The 22,460-nt window shown below is 38.4% G+C and overlaps 1 protein-coding gene across 11 annotated transcripts in view; it reads left to right on the top strand.

Annotated features, from left to right (window-relative positions):
- Window positions 1–22,460, top strand: part of LOC5579939 (atrial natriuretic peptide receptor 1) — a 199,198-nt gene that overhangs the window by 124,802 nt on the left and 51,936 nt on the right. For all 11 annotated transcript variants that reach the window (XM_021850376.1, XM_021850373.1, XM_021850378.1 and 8 more), the window contains exons 6-7: window positions 16,455–16,569; window positions 16,845–16,989. In XM_021850376.1, coding sequence (XP_021706068.1) covers window positions 16,455–16,569; window positions 16,845–16,989 — 260 coding nt within the window. The remainder of the gene's footprint in view (window positions 1–16,454; window positions 16,570–16,844; window positions 16,990–22,460) is intronic.

Genomic DNA, 22,460 nt, shown 5'->3' with positions numbered 1-22,460 from the left:
TAGGGTTTTGGTTCGGAAAGTACCGGAAATACCGATCAATTTTAGGTACTGAACTACCGGTACTGGAAGGGATTGAGTACCGGTATTTACGGTGCTGATGAAACCAAATAATCTTTTGAATCAATAAATTTATTTAAAATAAATGGTACGTAAGTTTGGTAAATTTCGTTAATTGTGAACTTTTTAGGTCGACCAAAGAACGTATTTCATTAAGGTGTATTATAATGATGATCTTTCCAGCTGGTTGATCTTCGATAAAAACAAGTTTTGGGTGAAGTTTAAATACCTAAGAGTGCTGTTGTAATCACTAGGATTCTACAGCAGCGGTTTTCAGATCGTGCTCCGCGGAGCACTTGGTGCTCCGTAAAGCCTTACCAGGTGCTTCGCGACAATTTTCAAGAATACAAATTTGGAAAACAAAACAACCCATCGCGTTGAAAATTTGATCTATTAGTACTGTTTTGTCTCGAATTCCGAATAGACTCATATTCCAAACACTCGGTTTTTTTATGGCGATTTGGTTGAAATTTTTCGCAGAAATATGTCACCAAATAACAAGGAAATGGCAATCATTTGCAATAGAGCGATATTCAAAACGGAAAAGGCAATAGATGGCTCTTTTTCAGTGGTAGTAAAAACGAAATCTTGAAGCAAAGAAAGCACCACGGAAGATGAACTGAAAACAAAAAGTTATCTATTCACAATACGCTTGATTTCTAATCCCTACTTTTTCGATCCAGTTTCCTAATAGCTAGTAGTTTACGTTTTTCATTATTTTCCATACGTTTTGACAGCTCTCGACTACCATTCTTCCATGCACTTGTGTTGAAAGTTTGAGAAATTTGAGAATCCAGCGTAGCGCGCTCAGTGAGTGGAATACAAACATCAGTGTCGCTGCTCGGCGGCCAGTGAGAGAAACTGAATGCTCGAAAGGTTGTTGTCTGTACTTTTTGCCGCTGGCGCCAACTGTTAGTGATTATGAACGAAATAAACAGTCATTACCCTATTCAATTTTAACGTCCCCAATATAATTTATACCGTGCGAGTAGTCACGATTCTCTAGCTTGAGACTAGTAGAACAAGCTCAGATAAATTATTTTGCAAAATTATTCATTTGAAAACGATTTATTCGTGCTGTTCGGAATATGAGACAGAATGAACACAGTGTTAGGCATTCGAATCAAAATGTTGTTCCATACTTTTACGTGAAAACAAAACTTAAACTAATTGAATTAACATTATTATTAGTACATCCAACAGCTAACCGTTATACTTAGCTAAGAAATTAAAATTTATACAAATATTAGCCAATTTATGCCAATCAGAAGCATTTGAAGTCACTGTCGGCCTTTAGTGTTCAGAATATGAGTCAAAACGGTAATTCGTTTGTTGCGAATAATCGTTCGAATTTTAGATCACTCAAATGTTCTCCAAATTTGTGTTCTTGAAAATTGATTGATTGTCTCGATTAATCTTTATGCTTTATGATGTTTTTGACGTTATGGTGGATGACGAAACCCAGTTTTATACATACGATGTAAAACTCTTGATCATTATCGAACTTCAATGTAGGTACCTCGGATAGTTTTACAAAAACAACAGCATTTGTACTACGACTTTGTAATTTCGGCGAAAATATATTAGGACAGTCTTTGAGAAACAGGATATTCTTGAATTTAGTATTGAAAACAAGCAACTAAGCTCATGATCAAAATTGGCACCATGATACAAAATACGGATTATATGTATCAGAATGATGAATATTTCAGCTTATGTTTAACTTGTGGATCAACCCATTCAATACCGTAACTTCGCTAACGCTAACTTGTGGATCAACCCATTCAAAAACATTAATAAAGGGTTAGAGAGAAATATTTCGCCATCAATTCTGCTAGTTTGTGGATTCTTCAAATAAAACACATTTTTTTTAGATTAAAAATAAAAGTTTAAAATAAAATCAAAATAAATAAAAGATTGACCAATATAAATCTTACTTTACGCTTTTCGACCGAATTTCAGGGTCAATTTAAGCGTGTTATAAATTCCAGAATTCAAATAGGATAGTGATGAAGAACAGGTGCTTCGCGTAACAATTTAATTTTAAAAAGTGCTCCGCAAGTCACAAAGGCTGAAAACCCCTGTACTACAGTATCAGCACCAGTCTGTATAAATAAAAGGAATGAATAATAAGTAGTAAAATTTGCATGATTTTCTGTCAAATAGGAGATTGAAGTAGCAACAGTACACAATCAAGTCAATTGTGTAGTGATAGAAATCTTTTAATTGAGTCCCAATATAAGATACAAATAGTGAGCCTTATTATAAATATTTTTAGCTATTAGTATCAAACTTCATACTAAAAGTTATTAGCTAAACTTTCTCTAGTACGTATACGAATGCTAAAACTAGAATAAACTTGGAATCGGAAAGTCACAGGAAGCAAATTGAAACTTGTAAGTTAAATGATAAATTTATAATGAATATCAAATATCAAATAAATTTATTTGTAGTTTGAGGCTGCTCCAAAAACTTAGTTTATTTATTTATTTATTTATTTATTTATTTATTTATTATTTCACAATTCTTGCGACGTAAGACCTTGTCTTTTTTGTTGCCACAAAATGATTTCAAAGAAGAAGAAGAAGAAAACTTTCAATTCAGTAACTTAACTTAACATTACAATATCTAGTTCCTGAAGGTTCCATATAATATCTAATTCAAATTGGCGAATCTGGAAAGAAGTTCCCGCTTAAATCCAACTAATGATGTACACGATTTGAGACTAATTGGTAACGAATTCCAGTGTACAATGCTTCGCACAAAGAAAGATTGCCCATAATATATAGTAGTGTGTTGAGGTATATTGAAGTTCATGGTCCTTGGTAAGCGTGTACGAGTAATTTTAGAAAATAAATAGTTTGGTGTTTCAGAATTAATTATTTTGTAAAAAGTCAGACATATTCTATATTCCAAAAATCGCCAGAAAGAACATCCGAGCAATATTTTGTGGAAGTGCGATACTCTTGAAAATCGTGACAAACAATAAACGTAGCGCACACATGCATTAAGAGCCAAACGCAACTTGTTCATTGCAGCCATAGATGCATTACTGTAAACAAAGTCACAATAGATGAAATGTGGCAGTATAAGCGCTTTGAAGAGCTTAATCTTCGTTTGGATGTCCAGGTGCCTGGTTGTTAAGTTTAACTGTTTTAATGCGTAATATACTTTTCTACACTGCTGATTAACTTGAGCATCCCACGACAGGTTTGAAGTGAAAATCAATCCTAAATTTGAAGCTTGATCTACAAATGCAACCTTTTCACTGTTTAGAAATAAGTCTGGGGTTCTTATTGTAGAACGCGATCTATTAATTAGCAATGCTTTTGTTTTAGTTGGATTTATCATCAAGAGATTTCGTTTAGCCCATTCCAGTAGTTTTTGAAGGTCGGAATTATTTTTTCTTGACATATCATCAACATCAATGGTTTTATCACTGCAAAGATAAATTTGTACATCGTCTGCGAAAAGATGAACTGAACAATACTCTAAAACTGAAGGTAAATCATTAATAAATAGAGAAAATAGTAATGGCCCAAGAATCGAACCTTGAGGAACTCCAGATTTAATTTCAACATATGAAGAAAATTCCATATTGTGGAAGACAGTCTGCGTGCGTCCGGTAAGATAAGATTTGATCAGTGTGACAGCAGTATTGGAAAATATGAAGTTAGATGATAATTTGTTGAGCAGTTTTCGATGTGACACTCTGTCAAAGGCTTTCGCAAAATCAATTAATAATAATATTGCAACTCCTTTTTTGTCGACTGCTTGGGCAATATCGTCGTGCACTTTTAGTAAAGCTGTATTTGTGCTGTGCTTTTTCCGAAAACCCGATTGATTTTGATTGAGAAAATCCATCCTATTTATGAAATCACACATTTGATATTTTAGCAGTTTTTCGAAAACTTTGGAAAGGGAGCACAGTAAACTGATCGGTCTGAGATTAGAAACATCGGAGCAATTGCTTTTTTTCTTAATTGGTATAACCTTTATCTGTTTCCATTTTACAGGAAATATTGAAGTAGCAATAATTTTGTTAAAAAGATGTCTAAAAACTGAAACTGCTAGTGGTAAAATAATCTTAATAAATTTGATCGAAATATTATCTAGCCCAACGGCATTCGATTTAATGTCAAATACTGTATTAACAATCTCGAAATCCTCTACTTCATGAAAAACGTAACCATGTGAATTTACTTGGAAGTTATGCATAGGTCGACTATCTGAGGTGAAATTAGAAGAGAAATAACAATTAATCTCATTCGAAGATGCATCACAAAAACTTTCGTGTGCTCTGTCATTTGCCACTCCCAGTTTTCTTACGTTATTCCATAATTGTTTACTTGGTAGATTAGTGTTTATGGCACGTTTATCGTTATCTTCTTTGGCGTTTCTGATCATCATAGTTACTCTATTTCGGATACGTTTATAAAGCGAACAGTATACTGTAGTCTTGTCCCTTAACCAGTTATTATAGGCAATGTTTCTTGAAATAATAGCACGTTCAATATCAGCTGTAAACCACGGGCTTTTCTTTACTTTGCATGTTTTCAATGGTATGTATGTATCGTGTAAATACAGTAATTTATCATTTAGAAACTCTAGAAGCATGTCAGGATCACTGTATGAGAAATATTCATTCCAGTTAATTCTGTTAAAGGCATTTTGTAGAGCAGAAGCATCAAAATGAACATAGTCACGATAGTAAATTGGTGTACTTGAAATAGGAGACACTATTTTTACGGATAAGAATATCATATCGTGATGTGATACACCAGGCATTGATAATTGATCATGTTTGAGAACTTTATTCGGTGAATCCGTTAAACAAAGATCAAGCAAAGAGCATCCTGTTTGATGAAAAAATGTAGGTTCACTGTTTATACACACATAAGACATGCTGGATAAAATATCATTAAATTGTTTTTGTCTACTATTTCTCTTTAGCAAATCAACGTTGAAGTCACCAATGAAAAAAGTGGATTCATATTTAACAGTGAATTCATCAAAATGCTGTGATAATATGTTTGTGCAATCAACGCCAGGAGGATTGTAATACACTGCGAGCATAAAGCGTTCTTCGCCACATAATATTTCTAAACACATGAATTCAGTTGTTCTGACACTGCTATCAATGATCGATGATTTCAAAATCCGACATATTAAGTTCTTGCGAACATAAACGCAAATACCGCCACCATGTCTATTACGATCATTTCTGAATACATTATAATCGTCAATGGCAATAATTCGATTATCAATAGAATCATCTAGCCATGTTTCTGTCATACAGATTATGTCTAACTTACAGTCAGCAAAATTTAATTTAAGTTCATTAAACTTTGAAAGTTGTCGCGATAACAAACTCTGCACATTAATATGGCTGATATTCAAATACTTTGAATTTAAAGCAGACCTTAGAACAGCCCTAGGTATAAGAGCATTTGTGGAAGCATTGACACTACTTACGTCATTTAGCATTATCAACGGAAGAAAGCCGGATAAAGCGAAAAACATCTTCCAAACCCGCACAACATGAAAAAGTATGATACATCAGGAACCCTAACCTAACTATTACAAATAACATTACTATCAAAAGAAATTAAATTACTTTGATGCAGACAAATGGCACGATGTAAAAGAGATCAATTCCAACAACAATTGTGTAGCAGCAAACACCGAGCACCATCAGAACCAGCAGAAGACAGTCAACAGCAACAGCAGCAGTAATCAAACAGCAACAACAGCAGCCCCCTCCCCCCTTTGCTTTTAGGAAGGAGTGATGGACGATGTAATGGGATAGGAATCAAAGGATAATAGTGTGAAAACTGGGAAAGGTACTTAAGATGTTCAAGACAAAATAACTTTCAGGAACGGAAGGAGGCAGAGGACAATATGGGGAATAGAGTCAAGGATCAAAAATGAAGGAAAGAGAGAACTATTTGGATAGGTTTGACTTATGCAGCAGCAATTGATCAATGCATTCCACTAGGACGGAGTTGTTTGACTTCGGGAAAATTACAAAAACCGATCCTTTCTTCGTAGAAACCTTATGTACATGTCCTTCGTTCCTAAGCTTGATGGCAGCCTTCAATATTCGCCTAGTATGTGGGGACAGTCTAGTTTATCTTCATAACAGGTGCAGTCATTGAACGGAAGGGCACGATGGTGTTAAGGCGGCGAAGACGTGCGCGAAAGCGGTTCCTCTTTTAAATGCATTGTTCTCGATAATATGGAAGAAATTTCTAAAAAAAAGTAGCGGATAGTGCGTGTCAGTGGATGTAGGAATGAAATTTCATAGTGTATAGTAAAAAATTGTGAAATTATGGTATTTTTCGAGGCGTTTGATCAATTTTGTAATGGCTTGGCCGATGTGAAGTGAAAAAAAAATCTGGCATAGTCAATGTATTGGTGTTGTCGTGTGGGTGGAGTGAAGTGAGGGGTTTCTTTATTTGAAGCTTGAATGATGTTGTTTTAATGGGGTTCAATGGTGTTGAATGAATTGCTGTCAGTTGGCATTTAAAGCATTTCATAAATATTTCGTAATATGGTCGTTGTATTCAAGAATTTATGTAAAATCATGTGGTTGAAGTGAGCATCGAATTTCCTGGAAGCAATGGGTACTTCGGATTAGTAATTGTGTGTGTGTGTGCGTGAAACTTAGCGCATCAAGCATTATGTTGTCATGACAACGACGAAATGTGGTGTTGGAAGTGAAGCAACCTAAAGCTGTAGGCCGACGACATAGTAACGCGGTGCATCAAGCGGGGCGTGAGGCGTTCATCGTGCGATTTGCATATAAGCATATACAGTTGTGTTCAGAATAATAGTAGTGAAAGCCGATTTTCATACAAAATGCTCAACTTTAGCATGCTGTAACTTTGTTTCCATATGAGCAACCGGCATGAAATTTTGGTAGTGAACTACAAATATACTCAATTTTATTATCCCAAGATTTGAAAATTTTCACACTACCGGCTAAAAAGTTAAGCACCAGGTGAAATCGCTCAAAATAATAGTAGTTTTTCTTTTGAAAATTTTCGTTCAGCAACAATTTTATAAAAAATTGGCTTGTTTATACATTTAAAGCTTGGGTGGAAATGGTTGAAACGATGAATAAAGAAAAATTAAAAAACTCTAAATACAGCAGATATTTAAATTATCAAAACTACTATTATTTTGAGCGATTTCACCTGGTGCTTAACTTTTTAGCCGGTAGTGTAAAAATTTTCAAATCTTGTGATAATAAAATTGAGTATATTTGTAGTTCACTGCCAAAATTTCATGCCGATTGCACATATAGAGAAAAAGTTACAGCATTCCAAAGTTAAGCATTTTGTATGAAAATCGGCTTTCACTACTATTATTCTGAACACAACTGTATGTGACATTGTGACGCCTTGATGAATCGCGTGGATCGTAACTACATTACAGGATATCCGGAAGAAAATAAATGCAACATTAATATTTTGCAGTTTAGATCTACATTTCCTAGCATTAAGGGACTGTCCATTATTTACGTAACACATTTTTGTGACCACTTTCTGCATGAAAATAAAAAAATAATTGTATGGCGCGTAAGAAATCTCAATCTCAATCTTAAATTTTGCGTGAAGTAAACACAATCATTAATGAAATGTTTCGCGAGTGCAGTATAGCATATAGTGTAAATTGGAAACCTTAAGAAAAATCAAACCATCTTTGATCATCGGAGAGTTCATCCAGTTCATCAAGTGGTACAAATCTGCATGATGTTCCAACTAACTTGGTGAGATTGTTCTAATTTATATTGTATTTATTTATCTTTTAGTATCATATATAACTGGGTTGGGAGGGACCACCAGGGCACCCGAATGAAGCGACTTGGACAGGGAGCTTGGGACTGCCTCCTCCCTGTTGTTAAAATTTCGTGGATTGAGGGCGGGCTCTTCGACCCCATCTATTGGGAGTATTCTGTCAATCGAGGGCTTGATTGTACAATTGTTCGTGACAACTTTCTTCTGGAAGGAGATTCTTTTCCCCTGCCGCGGGTTTCGTGCAAGTGTCTCTTCTTGCGAATCCGCACATCCGTTTTTGGCCCTTCATACAGGAGACTGACTGCTTACAAACAACAGCACAATCTCGATCAAATCGCTTTTCAGACTATTCCAGTGCTATAGGCAGATGCCTTGCTACAAAAGATGGTAGAATCAAATCATCATCATCAGGTGTAGTCATTGAACGAAAGCTATGTAGCGGATTATTACCACAGAATACAGATGAAGCTGCTAATGGTCAATATAATACACCAATATAAGGTAAGGTTTGACCAGATTGAAGCATTCAAAGAAGCTACAGTATTGGTACAATGTTTGACTATTCGGAATATGAAATTATTTGGGTTTATTCGCGTATTGCGATTCTGACAAATACAGAGTGAAATATTTGTTGACGCTTCACGATGCATGATTTCTTTGTGTCTGTAAGCTTCGTTACAAAACTACGTACACGTATTACTTTGAACATGCTTCGCATTTTTAAGTCTTACTTTATGGATCAGAAGCAGGTTTAAAACAATAGCCTATAAATTATTCATTATGAACGATTTTCTGCGTTACAACCAATATTACATAAACATCAACAACTTTTACGATTTTCCAGCATTTTGGATTCCAACACCAACAAAACGGTCAACTGTGGCGGGTTAAAGGACATATTTGAATTAAGTGTTTACAGCACGTGTTGCTGAAGTATTCGGATTCTCCGAAGCAAACTCAATTTTTGTTTTGTCTCATTGAAGAGTTTTGTTTTGTCTCACTGAAGAGCTTCGATTTGCCCACGAAGGAGCAGTTTTTGTCCCCGAGATGGAGGAAACATGCCGTTTAACCTGACGTGAAAGCAGACTACCTCCGTCTCGGGGACAAAAACTGCTCCTTCGTGTCAAATAAAAAAAAAAGAATTTCAACAAATTTATTTGTTTTTTTTTTCTTCCGTGAGTTAGTAAGAAAGTAAGAATGTTTACCTAATATTACTTTTATTATACCATAATAGTAATTTATATGAAAAATAAGCTTGACAATATCTTCAGTTCACTTGTGCATTCTGACGAATTTTAAAAAGTTGCAATTTTTTGTTCAATGCTGTATGCTCTACATTTATTGCAAAAAAAATCCAGTACCAGTTCTATCGGAATTGAGCGTTTCAGTATCGGTCATTTTGAAAAGTTACGCGATATCTCGGCTAAATTTTATCTCTTTCGCTTTTAAAGAAAACTGAAATCAAAGGTGCCAGTACCTGTCAACTTTCACAGGTACTGGCACCGATGTTTTCAATTTTCCCAAATGAGAGAAAGAGAGCGATTTTGTTATGACGTCATCGTGCAATGGACGATAGAGTTGCCTAGCAAATGATACATAGATGACCCGATATTGTTAGCCCCTTTTTCAACCCTTTTGTAGCTTCTTCAAAATTCAATCAATTCAACAGTGTTCTTTCATCCCTGTGTCATTCATATTCATAGTAACTTTGACGATATTGAAAAGATTTGGAGAAAAATAGGGTTTGAAATGGTGACAAGAAAAACTTCGTCGCAACACTTCTCACAAAATCCGGTCATTGCTGTACTGCCCATATTTGCATAGTCGACGTAAGCGCCCCTGACGTTTGTCATTTTATCGAATCAACAACAATTTCACGCAACAATACTCGGTTCGTAGCCGCATCTCTCCATCCTCGGTTCTGCCCCACGCTCGCCAAATCGATACGCACTTGATCCGCCCACCTAGCTCGTTGCGCTCCACGCCTTCTTGTACCAACCGGATCCGAAGCGAACACCATCTTTGCAGGGTTGCTGTCCGGCATTCTTGCAACATGCCCTGCCCATCGTATCCTTCCAGCTTTGGCCACCTTCTGGAGACATTCTGCATCGCCGTTTTCCTGCAAACTGCTTAAGATTGTCCTAAGCACCCGACGTTCGAAGACACAAAGTGCTTGCAAGTCCTCCTCGAGCATCGTCCACGTTTCATGCCTGTAGAGGACTACCGGCCTTATGAGCGTTTTGTGCATAATACAATTGGTACGGGTGTGAATCTATTTTGACTGCAGCTTCTTGTGGATGCCATAGTAGGCCCGACTTCCACTGATGATGCGCCTCCGTATCTCACGGCTAACGTTATTGTCAGCCGTCAGCAAGGATACAAGGTAGACGAACTCGTCGACCAGCTCCAACGTATCCCCGTCTATCGTAACACTGCTACCTAGGCGAGCCCTGTCGCGCTCGGCCCCATCAGCTAGCATGTACTTTGTCTTGGCCACATTCACCACCAGTCCAACCTTTGTTGCCTCGTGTTTCAGGAGGGTGTACAGGTCTGCTACCTTTTTAAATGTTCGGCCGACAATGTCCATATCATCCGCGAAGCAAACAAATTGACTGGATCTCGTAAAAATCGTACCCCGGCTGTTGAGCCCGGCTCTCCGCATAACACCTTCTAGCGCAATATTGAACAACAAGCACGAAAGTCCATCACCTAGTCGTAGTCCCCGGCGGAATCCAAACGAACTGGAATGTTCGCCTAAAACCTTCACACAATTTTGCAAACCTTCCATCTCTCGCTCTTATCAGTCTCGTGAGCCCTGGGAAAGCTGTTCTCGTCCATGATTTTCCATAACTCTACGCGGCCGATACTATCGTATGCTGCCTTGAAATCGATGAAAAGGTGATGCGTTGGGACCTGGTATTCACGACATTTTTGGAGGATTTGCTGTACAGTAAAGATCTGGTCCATTGTCCATCGGCCGTCAACGAAGCCGGCTTGATAACTTCCCACGAACTCGTTTACTACAGGTGACGTCTGGGATAATACTTTGTGGGCCGCATTTAGAATGGTGAACGCTCGAAAGTTCTCACAATCTAACTTGTCGCCTTTCTTGTAGATGGGGCATATAACCCCTTCCTTCCACTCCTCCGGTAGCTGTTCTGTTTCCCATATTGTGCCTATCAGCCGGTGCAAACAAATGGCCAGCCTCTCCTGGCCCATCTTTATGAGTTCAGCTCCGATACCATTCTTACCAGCAGCTTTATTGTTCTTGAGCTGGTGAATGGCATCCTTAATCTCCCTTAAAGTGGGGGCTGGTTGGTTTCCATTCTCCGCAGTACCGACGAAGGCATTCCCGCCGTCGTCCCGACCTTCACTGCTTGTGCTCTCAGCGCCATTCAGATGTTCGTCGAAGTGCTGCTTCCACCTTTCGATCACCTCACGCTCGTCCGTCAAAATGCTCCCATCCTTATCCCTGCACACCTCGGCTCGCGGCACGAAGCCGTTGCGGGATGCGTTAAGCTTCTGATAGAACTTGCGTGTTTCTTGAGACCGGCACAGCTGTTCCAGCTCTTCACACTTCAGGCGGCGTTTTTTCTCCCGAAAGAGGCGGGTCTGCTGTTGTCGTTTCCGTCTATAACGCTCCACGTTCTGCCGGGTCCCTTGCTGCAGCATGACCACCCGCGCTACGTTCTTCTCCTCCAGAATCTGCTTACATTCCTCGTCGAACCAATCGTTCCGTCGACTCCGTCCCACGTACCCGACGTTGCTCTCAGCTGCATTGTTGATGGCTGCCTTCACTGTTCTCCAGCTGTCCTCAGGATGGGCTTCATCCAGCTCACCCTCTTCCGGTAATGCAGCATCGAGGTGCTGCGCGTATAACGCTGCGACATCCGATTGGATGAGCCGCTCTAGGTCGTACCGGGGTGGCCGTCGGTACCGTACGTTGTTGACGACGGAGAGTTTTGGACGCAGTTTAACCATCGCCAGATAGTGGTCAGAGTCGATGTTAGCGCCACGATAGGTCCTGACGTCGATAATGTCAGAGAAGTGCCGACCATCAATCAGAACGTGGTCGATTTGAGATTCTGTCTGCTGTGGTGATCTCCAGGTGTATCGGTATGGAAGGCTGTGCTGGAAATAGGTGCTACGAATGGCCATATTCTTGGAGGCGGTGAAATCAATTAGTCGTAAGCCGTTTTCGTTCGTCAGCCGGTGGGCGCTGAACTTTCCAATCGTCCTCCTCCTTGCCAACCTGAGCGTTTATATCTCCTATGATGATTTTGACGTCATGGTTTGGGCAGCTGTCGTACTCGCGTACGAGCTGCGCGTAAAAAGCGTCTTTATCATCATCAGTGCGTCCGGAGTGAGGGCTGTGCACGTTTATCAGGCTGAAGTTGAAGAACCGCTCTTTGAGCCTCAACTTGCACATTCTCTCATTGATCGGCCACCACCCGATCACGCACCTCTGCATATCACCCATCACTATGAAAGCTGTTCCCAGCTCATGTGTATTGCCGCAGCTCTGGTAGATGGTATGGTTACCTCTAAACATTCGCATCATTGATCCCTTCCAACACACTTCCTGCAACGCTACGATGCTGAATCCGCGGTCCTTCAGCACGTCGGCGAGTATGCGTGTGCTTCCGATGAAGTTGAGAGATTTACAGTTACACGTACCGAGCTTCCAATCGCTAGTCCCTTTACATCGCTGTGATCTTCGCCGAATGTTCCGGTTCGTATTCTCTCGTTGATAATTCGTTGCTTGATTTTTTTACGGCTGGCTTGCAGGGCCTGACACCAACCCCCTAGATTTCCGGAGGACCATTCCCCCTAAATGTTCGGAGGACCATAGTGCGCAGTTTAGCTTAGAGTCCTTCTCTGGCACTCGGACGATGATCAGCCGCCCCTGACATGGGGAACAGATGCTGTTGTGAGCCGCTCCTAACATGGAGTACAGACGCTCCAGGTTTGCAGAAGCAAAAACAAACCCCCACTTCCATGTCAGCATACGACCAGAGTTCCCACCGGGGTTGGTTACCCGATCTTCCCTAAGGTTCCTCGTACCCCGCCCAGTACCGTGAGGAGATAGGCATAGGAGTTGCTCTGAAGGAGGCTAAGGACCGCACAGAGGGGTCTCTTTTTTGTGTCATGCATATTCATAGTAACTTTAACGAGATTAAAAAGATTTCTTGAAAACTTATTCAAATAGTCTCAAGTCAGAAAAGTGAACAAACTTACTTTATCGTTCCTACGTGTTTCGCAGACGAAATTCCACACGTTCCGCTCTTACCCAACCCAAGATTTTTTCACTTTTAGAATGTTTAATTCCGGAATTACAAAACGGCGTAAGTAAGAATTTCAACTATCGCAACCCAACCGCTACTTTCACCGCTCCGTTGCAACGCGTTGTATGGAGAGACAAAGTGACTTAACCACGAATCAAAACAAAACGCTACTTGAGCCGATTTTACACTGGTAGAAAAACGACGAAAGTAACTCAATGAAACGGCTTATCATTTTGTTATCATGTTTTTTTTTTTGTGGGAAATAATAGAAACTATCTAGCTTTTGAACGCGAGCTGATTGTATGCAAAATTTAAGCAATGTACACGGCGAAAAAATGTTAAAAAGGTGATTCATTTTAAAAACGGTTCTAGAAGAAAGGTTGTGATTCTTCTGAATTGATTTTCTCAAAATCGTATGAAAGTTACTTACGTCTATTTGAAAAAGTAATCGAGATTTGGAGTAAAATCGGTCATTACTGGATTACTGGATTTTTGTAGAAACTAAAGATAAAAAAACATTGATCAAGATAATACTACATCTGAATTTTGTGGGGGCTCAAGACTAATTATTCCGTTGCAGTGTGAATGATTTTGAGAATTACATTAAGGAATCTCAGAACTCTGTACAAAAAGAGGATTCTGTCAAAATTCTGTTTGACATAATTTAACATGATATGAAAATTCGTGTAACAAATTGAATCTGTTCCTACAAATCTGAAGGCTATTCTACTGCTCTTGCTGTTCTAGACAAAGAAAAAGCATACGACAGTGTTTGGCATGAAGGCTTCATTGTAAAATTAAAAAAACTTTAATGTTCCAACTTACATTGTTGGAATAATTCAAAGTTATCTGTCAAATCGTACACTTCAGGTTAATTATCAGAACTGCAGGTCTGAAAGACTTCCTATAATAGCTGGTGTTCCTCAAGGCAGCAATTTGGGACCAATATTCTACAATATTTTCACATCTGACTCGCCTGAGTTACCTCAGAGATGTCAAAAATCTTTGTTTGCGGATGAAACAGGCCTCTCCGCCAAAGGACGAAACCTGCGTGTCATCTGTAGGAGTTTGGAGAAGTTTGGATATTTTTTTATGCTTGCAAAAATGGAAGATTTCTCCTAATGCTTGCAAAACTCAACGTATAACATTATATCTCAATGAGAGGAGTTCCAATAAATAAGTTGGATGAAACTAAGAATCTAAAACTCATGCTTGATAGAAATGTAACCTGCAAAATAACATTCAAAAATGTACAAATTTATAACATTTTGCATCTATTTACTTATTAACATGATGTATGCTGTACCAATATGGACTAGCTGTTGTAATCTCAGGAAGAAAGTTCTTCCGTACCCCTTCTTATTTTTCATGTCAAACAAGCATATTCGAATGTGAATCACTAGTATCATATTCAAACATGCAGTATGACACTGATCAAATCTTTTCCCCTGCTCAGCGAGAACTTTATTTTCACTTAGCTCCACATCCCCATTGCAAACAAACTACCAAAAAGAACACAATAGTACAGACGAACCCACTTCAATTTTTTTAGGCGTGCCTTCTGTTCTGCAGCCTGCATCATAATAGAAACCTTTCAATAGGACGCCAAGTTTACGGAACATCTTAAAAAAAAACCCTTTCCAAACGTATGTACATTTGTGTTCAATTCTGCGAGCATTCCTCCACAGCTCGTAAATCGCTATCGTGTGCTCACATTCCCTTTTCCATGATGTGCCTTATGTGTACATTCAACACACAACATACATAGTAGGGTGACCCACGATGATCAAATTACAAAAATCTTGAGTAACATCCCATTTGTTCATTTGGGCCTTAAAAAATTACTGTGAAAGTTTGAGTGGAATTCGGCAACACGAAGCGAGCTTGAAGTTTATGTAAAGAAAATCAACCAAGTGTATGGGAAAAACACTTCCAACTACATAGAGTGAACTGTAATCGATGAAAATTTTTCATTTGTAACTTGAATTTTATCCTATCAATGGAGAAGAATGCAACAAACCGGAAGTTTTTCCGTAAAAAACAAAATAGGTATAAAAATGAAACTGAAATTCCAATATATTTGGTCTGGGGCCCAAATGAACAAATTTAGAAGAACTTTACAGATTTACAGATTCTATGAAAATGGGCCACCTTAACACATAGGTAACACCAGCGAAACATTCTCCTAGGAAAACGTGTCCTGTCAATTGCAGCGGGCTCCAAAATCCATAAAACGGGACGAAACACCAAAGAATGGTAGTTGATTGCACCATCGCGTTCAAAAGGCTCTCATATTTTTTCTGCTTTGAAACTTCCATGCGATAACGCTTCCTTGTTGTGCCTAAAGTGGCGTGGAAGCACTCTTTTCAATTGCTGCACGCTTTTACTGCTGGGTGGTGTAGGCGCACAGGACCTGATCTAATTGACAAGCAAGTTAGTCAATGTGTGTGTTGGATCAGCCTACCATCCTTGGCACGGTGTATTCACAGACATTTCCTCCTGTTGAGTGGTTATTGGGTACAGTATTAACGGTATAATAAATTTATTTTATATTTTGTATCTACTGAAACTAACTGATTTTTGAAAAACCTTAACAATTTACGCTTCAGTAGTCTTTTTTTTTTGTACCGCACAAGTGGAAAAACCTCGCTTCTTGTACACAGCATCAGCGTAGTGCTTCTGCTAGTGGTCAACCGTGCGACGACAATATTGTTTGGTTTGGCAGACAACAAAAATATATCGCAGTATTTGATTTTAGAAAAAAAAATACATTTGGCTAATGTATTCTTTTGTTATTTCTGACTGATTCTTTTTATTACACAAGAAATCAAAAATGAACTTTAGTATAACACAGCACTCATCTTGAAGCTACTCTATTTGGAGACTAACTGCATCTAGCAGAAGCACGGCCTGTACACAACGATGGCTAGAGGATTCAATTTGCATCCGCATATCTACCAATTTGGAATGCAACTAGGCATCTATGGGATTAGATGGAGAAAGCCTGGAGCGAAGCACTTTTTTGTGTTTTTATGTAGTGGAAAAAGTAGGATAAAAACTAGAAACATAGAAAAGCAGTTGCCAAAATGACAATTGAGACTTGGACTTGGCTTGACGCGTGGCTTTGATATTACATTTATGGAAAATGAAAGATTATTGATATATTATTGATGCACCAAAAAAATAATTGGTTATGATTTTAGCCACTATAGTAAATTAAATCAACTTACTATGCCCTCAACCAACATCATTCATCAAGCCTCCACATTATTAATTTGGTTCCTTGTCTCCATTTTCTTCTCTTCCCCAGTCGTGATTATGTGCGCCAGTCCGTCTACCATCCGGGAAATTATGCTCGCAGCTGCCGAACTCAACATGGTAGACAGTGGCGAATATGTATTCTTTAATATCGACATCTTTAGCAGGTAAGAAGCTTTTTCATTCACTGCCAAGGCAAAAGTAGGTATTTCATCATCGTCAGTTTCCTCCCACGGTATACCTATGCGATGAAATGCTGCTGCCTGACATTATGACTACGAAGATTATTTTATCATGTACCTCATTCATCATCAACCCGCATCATGACTTCAGCGCTCATGGAACAATGAATCTCTACCCTTACGTTGAATTATTGCTTATTTTTCCCGCATTTTTTTACCACCTTCCCCCCACAAAAAAACCATGAACCCTCGATGGACAGTATGGCCGCGACAAAGATTCCATCCTGGCACATGGCAAACGATACCGAAGAACGGAACCTGAAGGCCAAGAACGCGTACACTGCCATGCTACAGGTGGTCGCCAGGCAACCGGAAGACGAAGAATATCGCCGATTCTCGGAGGAGGTGAGTTGAGTATCTTTCCTTGCGCTGGAGAACTGCATGGGAACATGGGCGTAGCCAGGGGAACTGGGAATGTGTCGCCTGACCGACTGAAAAAGCAAAAAAGTAGCACTTTTCAGTACTGTTTTGGTAGGCGTTAATCGAATAACCCAGTCACTTCATGGCATTTGTGCTCATTCTGCGCGGCGTGTGATTCGACACGAGTCGTTTTCATCTCGGATGACGTGAGGCGACTATTTTTTTTTGTTTTGTTTATTCGTGACACTTTACACCAGAAGGGTGCATTCGTGTCAGAGAAAAAAGCATATCATGTTAACCAATTTTTGCGTTTTACAATTCACTTTCACAATTTTACATATAATCTTGTGTCATACAGATATTTCATTAACTTTTCTTTCATTTCTTCACTGTTACCCAGTACCGTTTTGATTCACATTACGGACAGCTTCAAACTCCGGACACTCTACATTGTATGGGAAACATTTCAAACGAAATGTTTCAATTTTTGGCGTTCAGAAGTTCTCACTTTCTCGTTTTAACAAGCATTTTTCATAGATATCAATGAAAATTTATAATACCCAACTTCCTTAAGCGTCTCTCTAGTGGTTTAAGGATTTCATTTAATGATTTAACTTTTCTATCTATGATTTGTTTGACCTGTCCGGAATTCGAATCGAAGTGTCCGGAATATGAGACAAAAGTAAGGAAGCGTCCGGAATAAGAATCATGTAAATTCCATACATTTCTATTTATTTTAAATTATTCATGTTTCGGAATCGAAATCTTCACTCACCATTCGAAAATTAAGGGGCTTGAAGGTTCAATAACGCGGAGGAATCATACGGAGTGATTTATTTCACATGTTTTTTTGTGGGTTATACTTCACTGAGGCCTTAAGTGTCCGTAATATGAATCAAAACGGTACTTCTTTCAGTGCAAGGGTATCGATGTCGTATCGTTTCTTTCGTCTTCATACCAATGTTAATCAAATGGGAGCGAGTCGACAATTGTCACCTCATTCGACTCGTCTCGCCACACACGCCGCGCAGAATAAGCACAATTGCATCTGATTCTATATGTGTTGTGCAATCTGGTTCCGACACAGGCTGGCGATTCTGATTTGGGATCGGATCGTCCAGCATTTGTAGTCAGCTATTGTTTGTGCTGTCTTACCTGTTTTTTCCTCCAATAGGAAATATAGATCTGCATGATACCGATGGGAGCGAGAAAACGTGTGACATCCATGGGTACTACTGTATCAAAGCCTTCGTGATTTAAACATACTGAATTGATACTAAGCATGGTCTTATGCCCATGTGGGTTCTTGAAATGCTTGTCTGTTCTATTAGAGTTCATCCTGCTGAAACGGCATTTTTCGAAACAGCAAAATATGTTGCATGCAACTCGTTGCAAAACTCGATTTTTTCAGCACTCGTTTTATTTATCCAAATCGGCGAGCCTAGTTGGATAAATGTACAACTCGTGCTGAAAAAATCATCATTTTGCAACTTGTTGCATGAATAACTATTTTTTTATTCATAATAAACAGACAATTCTTTCTAGAAAGGTTTTATCAACAGTTTACATTCACAACATATCTTGTGAGTAATATATCAAAAATCTATTATGCTACTCAAAATGGTCATGTAAGGGTCTACCAAATTATCTTAAAATAAATTTATGTAAGAATACGTAAGAGAATTTGATAAAAGAAAAATTGCTCCAAATTTATCATGGGATTCCTTCTGATAGAGATGTTTTTCATTCGATTCATTGCGGAACATTTCTTTGTCTCAAGCACCAAATACTACTATCTACTTAATGATGGGTTGCTGAATCCATTGCAGTTGAGTAGTAACTGATCCGTTGATTCTGTTGCATGCTTCTGTGGGAAGAGCAACGGAATCGGAATCAATCGGACACGCGAGAGCGTATCCACAGACAAACAGATGTCACACTTTCATCGATAGCCATCGACACCCTTTTTAACGGTCGATTCAAATAGGGGTTCCTGGGGTAATGTGCACCAGACTGATGCAAATTTTGAAGTTTCTGCTCCCCTATGCTTAAACGATGTCAATTATGATGAAAATCATTCTCCCAAAATTTGAATTGATTTGGAAGAAAATTGATTGTGCACACGCCATTTTAAGTTTATATGGAAATTACTATGGAAAAGACAAACCTTTTGTGTTCAGTCCTCTATCTGCTCGTCATAATAATATATGAAAAAGTGAACACACTCTTCCCAAGTGAAATCTACGCAGCTACAACTTTGCCGAAGACCACATTTTGCTGGGACGTAAGGATAATTTATTATTCTTGATTCCAAAGTCTAAACCATGCTGAGATGATCATTCAATTACTTTCAGAGCAACACTGCTTTTTTGCTGTAGAACATAGTAGCCTGGATTACTTTGATCTACTCCTGAGAAAGACTCGCGAAGAGGAAAAATATCAACGTCATATGCACCCCAGATTCTGCTGTCACGAAACGTCAAATGTAGCCCACCGTTTTTATGGCTGCAAAAGTAAAAAGTATTGTATTTACAAACTGTTATTTAAAACCTCAGTCGATGGAGCAGTTTTTTCAAAGTTGCTGATGAATATAAACGCAAGATTAGTTATTTCTAATGTCTGCTACGTTTGCTGGCATTAAATTTCACTCAAAAGGCTATTTATGATTCGGTGTGATGCAAACGCAATCATTTTTGGGTGAGAGGTTCATGTGAAAGTTTGAACGGCTTGCGCATGATTGGTATAAACATAAAGTGGAATAAGAAAAAACTCAGCAATCACAGAAAAAGAAGACCGTCTTCGCGAGTCTCGTCTCAGATCTATTCTACCCGCCAGGAGCACCACTGTTGCCTGCCGAGCAGTTGGTTAAGCATGTAAAATGCAAACATACTTTATGATTATGAATAGCAATTTATCCTGACTTCCAATCGAAATGTGGTCTTCGGCAAAGTTTTAGCTGCAAGGATTTCACATGAGTAGAGATTGTTCACTTTTCCATAAAATAATATGACGGCGAGATAGAGGGCTGAACACAATAGGTGAGCGTTTTCCATAGTAATCTCCATAAAAACTTCAAATGGCGTGTGCAGAATCAAATTTTTTCCGAATCACTTCATACTTTAGAAGGATGCGATTTACCATAATTAAAATCGTTTAAGCATATGGGAGCCAAAATTTCAACATTTGCATCACTCTAATGTGCACCTTGTCAATTTCTCTAAAAAGTTCAGAATACTTCCGATGATCAAAAGTTATTTTGATGCTTTCAAAATTATTGTATCGTTCTGTATAAAATAAACGATAAAAATTGTATGATGACAGCAGACATGTGGAAAACATCGATTTAAATTGAATTTAATATGCAATTTCAACCAACCTACAAACTATACATGGAAGATTAAGTTTTATTCTGCATGCCTAGTGAATTAAGGCCCAAGTCAGTGGCGCGTCTGAAATGCGCGCGGGCTACTTTGATCGCAATTTTAACAAATTTGACCACTTTTTTCAAAATTCTAAACTCACTTGTCTCTTCGAAATTAAATGGAGATTATTTCTTGTGAAGAAACCATGTTCATAAAGTTATTAGATTTAGCTGGAATGTCTTTTGAGTGGTAAATGAAATGCCGAAAATATAAGACATTGCTTGCTATTTCATCTGATAGAAGCTGTTTGGGGGCATATTTTGAAAATTGGAAAACATCCATCGATAGATATTTCCTCAAGGATTATTCCTGTAAAAAAATATTTCCAATAAAATTAGGCAGGAATACGGGAATGTCTTTTAAACGCGATTTAAAAATCATCATTTTTCTCATAAAATTAGCCATCAAATTACCAACGATAGCCATGCAACGATCGATGAATCAGGCATAGTTCATCCAAGTGGGCAAAATGAATTCTAGGAGTAATCCACGTTGCAGCTAATGAGAAACTTTCTGGTGGTTGATGAGTTTTGATGATAAAGATATTTTGTTTCTTGGATAAGTACAATTTCATGGTGAAAGTTCATAATGATACTTATTTCACTACTGGACTATCGCAAAAGTTTTTACAAGTGCGGGAACGCTAATGAAAGGGCGCGATGGCATCAAATCGAGTCAGTTACTTCAGCGGGATTATTCATCGCAGTCCAAAGAATAAATGATCTGAAGACACCACTATGATTCGAAGCAATCTCGCACTTTTATTCCCAGTTCAGCAGTGAAAGAAATATACAACAACTTGATAAAACTTTTGCGCGAGTTAGAATTGATTTGACGCTTCCACACTAATTATGATTTGCATGAGGGAACAGATGTCAACCAGTCTTCAAAAAATCTCACTCCAAGAGCTGCTGAGATTTAAAAACTGCGGGTCGAGATCGATTGCGCGCGCTTATTATGTTTCAATCCGAGCATGCATTGAATCATGCGTTTTGTATGAGAGGATTGAATCCTAGGATTCAATCCTTGATTGATAAGTGTTATCGAAATATATCGAGTCATCCATGATAATGCGTCAAACATTCGTGGGAAAATTGTCTTTGACAGGACACACGGGATGCGCTTGAGGCTTGGTAATCATTCTTGAAGAATTTTTTATAGTTTTGATGCTCAGATTTTTTGTTTGTTCCAGTTAGCTGTCAGATGGCATTTGTTCGTGTACGGTGAAGTATTTTGTGTGATACAATTTGACTTGTTTTTTTTTTCGATTTATTACAGAGAGTTCTGTTTCCGTAAATCGATCGGTCATTGCTTCTACAGTGTCTATGGAGCTAATATGATTCGGAATTGGATTGCAGACTACAATGTCGTAATGATTTGTTACATGTGCACAATATGCTTAATGTAAAAACAGAAATCTCAATGCTCAATGTGATTATTACAAATAAAAGAAAATTAAAAGTGGCACAACTTCTACATTCTTCTCCACGCTATGGCCACATTCCCTATTTTTTATCATTATGCTTAAAATTCAGTTTTCGGTTTTGTTTCAGAAACTAAAACCTAATGGGGTTATATGTACAATGTACATATTTTATGACATTTATATGATTTTCACACAACAAATCTTACTACGCGAAAAGCAGAGTTGGTAAGAGAGTATCTGAGAGTGGTCTTGGATTGAGCAACCCCAAATTAACTGGAGGCATATAATTTGTACTTTTAGATACGCAAAAATGGTAATTTTGTTCCGCTGTATTGTTAGTGACTAGCCTCAACTGGCGTGCGCAATGTGGTTGCCCCATTGAATATGAGATGTAGCTAAGATGGATAACTTTGTATGGTGAAAACGGCAAGTCTAGATGTTACTTCTTGAAAATTCATGCAATTCAATTCGAATTTTATGAAAAATCTTCTTAAATTCACTTGTCCAAACGAATGATTGCTGCTGGTCATTTCGTTTACACATTTTGGCCACCACTTCAAATCTTACATGAATTATCCAAGAAAACTAGCTATTTATTAGCTAACTAT

The sequence above is a fragment of the Aedes aegypti genome, chromosome 3, assembly GCF_002204515.2.
Source record: "Aedes aegypti strain LVP_AGWG chromosome 3, AaegL5.0 Primary Assembly, whole genome shotgun sequence".
NCBI lineage: Eukaryota > Metazoa > Arthropoda > Insecta > Diptera > Culicidae > Aedes > Aedes aegypti.
This window is presented reverse-complemented; position numbering and strand designations above follow the sequence as displayed.